This window comes from Penaeus vannamei, unplaced genomic scaffold (genome assembly GCF_042767895.1).
Source record: "Penaeus vannamei isolate JL-2024 unplaced genomic scaffold, ASM4276789v1 unanchor3629, whole genome shotgun sequence".
In the NCBI taxonomy this organism is placed as follows: Eukaryota; Metazoa; Arthropoda; class Malacostraca; order Decapoda; family Penaeidae; genus Penaeus; species Penaeus vannamei.
This window is the reverse complement of record NW_027216610.1, coordinates 1,809-5,000: the sequence shown is the minus strand read 5'-3', so window position 1 is coordinate 5,000 and position 3,192 is coordinate 1,809. Positions and strand designations below refer to the sequence as shown.

General features: G+C 38.7%; 1 protein-coding gene across 1 annotated transcript in view; it reads left to right on the top strand.

Moving 5' to 3' along the window:
* The window catches only part of LOC113812159 (polyribonucleotide nucleotidyltransferase), a gene marked incomplete at its 5' end in the record, with an annotated part of 3,897 nt that extends 2,817 nt beyond the window's left edge, over window positions 1-1,080 (top strand). Inside the window, one exon of the mRNA XM_070120195.1 lies at window positions 953-1,080. Coding sequence (XP_069976296.1) covers window positions 953-1,059 — 107 coding nt within the window. The remainder of the gene's footprint in view (window positions 1-952) is intronic.
* Between the last annotated feature and the right edge of the window lie 2,112 nt (window positions 1,081-3,192).

Sequence of the window (3,192 nt, the reverse complement as noted above, 5' to 3'; positions counted from 1 at the left end):
ACAAAATGAACCAGTGTATGCATGTGTCGTTCCAATTAGAATGACCTTTTCTGGCAAAACTGTTTGCCAAGCCAATTCAAGAAAAGCAGTCTTATCTAATAGTTCAGATACCAGCCTGGTACATTGCAGAGAATCGAAATTGAGGGCGACTAGAAGCTAGACCAGATTTGAAGGATATGGTCATTGGATAGAAATAATGTTAAACATTATATTTGGGTCATTTGGAGGCTCCCCGGGGAGATTTAGGGGCAGCCAGCAACCTGTCTCCCTCCCATTCCTGCCCTGCCTTCTAAACAAACTATACATAAAACACGATAGGCTAATGGCCGAAGGTTCCCAAATTGAACACACGTAATAGCTAATGGACATATTTAAAACAAATGTATAAATTGATTTATGCAAAATGTAATCAATATGTGTGTAAAACTTCGCTATCCTTACTCACGTATGAGTAAACGGGTAATGTTAAGGGAAGGTAGATGATTCCAAGTTGCACACTCCTCTTAGCGGGTCGTGTAGTTCAGTGGCAGAGCGTTCGTCTTGCATTTACCCGCCTGCAATGAGTCCCGATCAGAGAGATTATTTATTTATCATATCACTGCAGTAATGCATTTTTCCATCTTTCATGAAATACACCTCAGTATTTCTGATGTCGAATTTGAACTGCTCTATCAATATCTACCGAGTACCCTAATATGTATATGTATACACATGTGTGAATATTTGTATACATATGGATATTTATATGTATAAACACACACACCACACACATATATGTACATATGTGGCTATATATTATTTTGGCACAATTACATGCATGAATTTACAGTCAACATTCTCACACTCACGTACGCACATAAAGTATAAATTATAGGATAAAAGAAAATGAATAAGAAATGCTGAACATATAATGCGAGTTTGTTATTGCACGAGAGAGCTCTTCGTGTTTCAGAGGAAGGGAAGGCGCAAAGGACCATCAACAGAGACCGTGATGATGACAATGGCGAGGCTTTTCGGTTTCAATGTAAACAAGACGCCAGGAGAAACAGGCCAGGTTAGTCGTTCTTTCATCACCTTTTACCTTGCTATCTCTTTTTATCTCAAAAATACCAAAGAAAAGGTTATGCTACTTTGCTGATATAATTCAATCAGTAAGAGAAGTCAATACCGTGATCGTTGGAATAACGATCACTCACGGTGGATACGATAAGATGCTAAACCTTCTGTAACTAATAATTTTCATATGAATAGCAATGTCAGTAAAGAGAAGACACATGTTCTGAATGAATCTGAGAAATTTGAAAGTTTCCACATTCGAAGAGTGTTCTGGTTACACAGTAGGCCAGGGCGTTGCTCTAATAGAATGACATTGTAGGCCCAATAACGTCACAATCGCGCAGTAAGGTGCTACGCGGTTACGAAATCACATCCTTAAAAAATGGCAGTAAGCTATTCTTTAATAAGAATCAATTTTGAATACATTACATATTTTATAGCTATAGCTAAGGTATGCATGACCTATGTGTACACATTGCTATAGATCTGACATGCTCACTGTGCGTGTTTAGTCGAGCCACCCAGCTGAAGTTAAGTTGACATTATTTAAGTGACATTAAAAATAAAAACTCATACCTATTTGCCGCCTTTTTCTTATAACATTGAGAGGGACGCTATCATGTTGACGCGTTCATGTTTAGTTCTTGCGCAGTTGCTAAGAAACACACTACTGTTTGTAGACCGTGTCACACTTGGAATTTTTCCACATTATTTCATCGCTGGTACCACACGAACTCGTCTTTTTGACGCACATTGTCACACCAGCAATAAGAACCACGGAAGTAGACCGACGAATACGACCTTATTAAATTTATACTCACACACAGAGACCCCGTCCTGAAAAAAAACAATTCCTATCCAACTGAACCGAAAACAAGTGGGACGGCCACAGGGCTATGTATTTATAACTTTCATACCGAAAAACCATGAACCACAACGAGACCTACTAATGTTCACTTTTTCCCAGCAATCACAAGGAGTTGGGGGGAGTTCTTGGGCATGTTAGAAAGGTCCCGAGGTCCTCCTGTGTAGCTTGGGCTGTGGCGTTCCGATAAGGGGTCCCTGTAAGGGGTCAGGACGTGACAACCCCCTAAAATACTGCTTAAATATTGAAGCAACAGTACATGGTTGCAGGTTTATTTTGGGTGCTATGGAAACCTATCACAGAGTAAATTACTTAATTAGACTGGGTATGAAATTAAAATTTTCATACCCCTTTTAGACCCCTTAAATACACCCCTAAACAACGGCAAGGGTTACAGAGGTGATCCAGGTTGCTATGGAAAGCTATCACAGAGTAAATGAGAATGGATATAGTTTGCATTCTCGTATACCCCTTATAGACCCTTTATAGACCCCTTAAACACCCCTAAACAACGGAATGGATTTTGGAGATGATTGAGGGTGCTATGGAGGCTATGAAAGAGTAAAGGTAATTGGGCACGGTTTGGGATACATGCATCAACTTTTCAGGGTTGCGCTTCTAAATTGCATTTTGAGCGTGATAAATACACACACATATAGGCCCTATATATATATATATATATATATATATATATATATATATATATATATATATATATATATATGTGTGTGTGTGTGTGTGTGTGTGTGTGTGTGTGTGTGTGTGTATGTGTGTGTGTGTGTGTGTGTGCGTGTGTGTGTGTATCTATATCTATATATATACACATATATACACAGGGGGTCCTCGGTTTACGACGGTCTCGACTTACGACGCTAGAAATCGTGTACAGTATTTTCAGTTTGTCTTCCATCTGTTCCTTTAGCCCAAGTTATGTTTTCATGTACGTCATAAAAGTGTCTTGTTATGTTTTAGATTATGACTCTAATACTTGTATACATACCTCAGTTTATGTGTGACTATGGTGCTTAGTACATGTACATGTATTGTATTTAGGTGAGTTCAGACTTACGTCAAAATTCAGGTTACGACGCCATCGTAGGAACGGATCTCCGTCGCAAGTTGAGGACCCCCAATATATTTACATTCTGTATACTGTAGTCGGGGAGCGGACGTGGCACTTGTAAACAAACAAACGAGCAAATAGTTGCCTTGTATATTTTAATAATAAATGCAATAAAGAATTTAGCCATTTATTTTATGTTACATACACT